We start from the raw sequence: 1,836 nt of genomic DNA, 5'->3' as shown, positions 1-1,836 counted from the left end.
TGGCATTATCTCCATTATTTCACCACCGAGTTATTTTCTGTGTTCCCAAGCAGAACGTCAGTTCCGCGAGGGCACAGATGTTTGTTTGCTTGTTCACTGATGCGGGGTGTCGCTCCACCAACACATTTCCCCTGCGTCTTTTCCGACTGCACCTTCGGCTGCATTTCCTACACGTTCCTTTATATAAAAAGAAAATGTCTGTAAAACTTGGGAGGACAGTCGTGGGCCGCGGGTGTCAGTCTGCAGCCGGTTCTGGTACCAGGGTCCGGGTGGCTGTGGGCGCACCGGGGCTGCCTGTGGAGCCGCTGGTGTCCAGCCCGTCGCGCTGAGGCGACGAGCGCTCCGAGCGACTGAAGCTCCCATCCAGGCCCGGAGGCAGGAAGCGGCGCAGGCCCCCGGAAGCCTCAGCGGCGCTCCCAGAGTGCCGGGAGCCACCCGGGCCTCGGCCGCAGGGGTGGCGGCCGCAGCAGAAGAGGCATAGGAGGGCGTGACGCAGGTCGCGGTTGGTGAGAGTGTAGATGATGGGGTTCAGAAGTGAGTTGGCCATAGCCAATCCCAGGAAGGGATCGGCCTGCAGGAGCACAGGACAGGCGCGCGCGGGACACGCCACGTCGAGCAACAGCAGCAGGAAGAGGGGGCCCCAACACGCCACAAAGGCCAGGAGCACCACGCTGAGCGTGCGGAGTAGGGCCAGCGAGCGCGGCGTGCGACGCGCCCGGATCGAGGTGGCCCCAGCAGTTCCCGGCCGGGCCCGCAGGCGCCGCGCGTTAGCGCGCACCTGGCAGTAGATCCGCGCGTAGAGCGCACAGATCGCGCCCAGGATGCCCACGAAGGCCAGCACGCAGAAGAGCACGTAGGCCTTGGCGTAGAGCGGCAGGACAGTGGAGCAGGCGTCCAGGCGACCCAGGCAGTTCCAGCCCAGCGCCGGCAGGAGCCCGAGGAGCAGCGACATGCCCCAGGTCGTGGCTGCCATAGCCAGCGTGCGTCCCCGACTGGCGGCGGGCGCCGGCCCCCTGCGCGCCATGGTGAGGCTACGCTCCAGCGCGATGGCCAGGAGGCTCAGCACGGACGCCGCGAGTGCCACGAAGACGCCTCCCTCCCGCGCGAACCAGAGCGCGGGCGACAGTCGCAGCGTGAGCGGCCCCGACAGCAGGATGTTGGCGGCGTAGGCGGCGCCAGCCAGCAGATCCGACAATGTGAGGCTGCCCAGGAGCAGGAACATGGGCGCGTGGAAGCGTGGGTGGCGTCCGAGCACCAACAGCACAGCCAGATTCTCTAGCACGATGAAGGCGCACACCGCTAGGCACACCACGGCGTCGGCGCGCAGGCCAGCCCCGGGCTGGTAGCGTGCACCTCGGAGCTTGCCGGTGTAGTTGTAATGCAGGACGATGACCTCGCTCACCGGCGCCGGCCACAGCAGCCCGGACTCCATGGGCCGCGCGCCCCAAGGCTGTGGAGAGGCAGGACACGGTGTCAGCCCACCGTCCCCGTGAGCACGGTCGCGGCAGCCGGCTAAGCCGTGGGAAAGGGGTCCTACTCCCTGACCATCACCCCCCAACACATGGGGCCCAAGGGGAGTTCAGGATAGAGGAATAGGTCCGTGGAGACAGACGGACACACAAATAATATCACAAGGGGACAAGGTGACATACAGTCTCGAAAAAAAGGGACATTATAACACACGCATGGCTGGACGCGGTGGCCGACGCCTGTAATCCCAACACTTTGGGAGGCCGAGGTAGGTGGATTACCTAAGGTCAGATGTTGGAGACTATCCTGGCCAACATGGCAAAACCCCATCGCTACTAAAAACACAAAAATTAGCTGGGCGTGGTG

At 64.7% G+C, this 1,836-nt stretch overlaps 1 protein-coding gene across 1 annotated transcript; it reads right to left on the bottom strand.

Annotated features, from left to right (window-relative positions):
- Positions 1-235: 235 nt before the first annotated feature.
- On the bottom strand, positions 236-1,432 carry S1PR5 (sphingosine-1-phosphate receptor 5). The gene has a single exon (XM_012435970.2). The coding sequence runs from the start codon at positions 1,430-1,432 to the stop codon at positions 236-238; it is 1,197 nt and encodes a 398-aa protein (XP_012291393.2).
- Between the last annotated feature and the right edge of the window lie 404 nt (positions 1,433-1,836).

Source organism: Aotus nancymaae, unplaced genomic scaffold (assembly GCF_030222135.1).
Source record: "Aotus nancymaae isolate 86718 unplaced genomic scaffold, 86718_ANA_hifiasm-v0.15.2.pri h1tg000028l, whole genome shotgun sequence".
NCBI classification, from domain to species: Eukaryota; Metazoa; Chordata; class Mammalia; order Primates; family Aotidae; genus Aotus; species Aotus nancymaae.
The sequence above is the reverse complement of the archived record's forward strand: the minus strand, read 5'-3'. Positions and strand labels throughout refer to the sequence as shown.

What these genes read in the sequence shown, in the direction of transcription:
- S1PR5 (XM_012435970.2), bottom strand. Translation starts at nt 1,432, where the DNA reads ATGGAGTCCGGGCTGCTGTGGCCGGCGCCGGTGAGCGAGGTCATCGTC.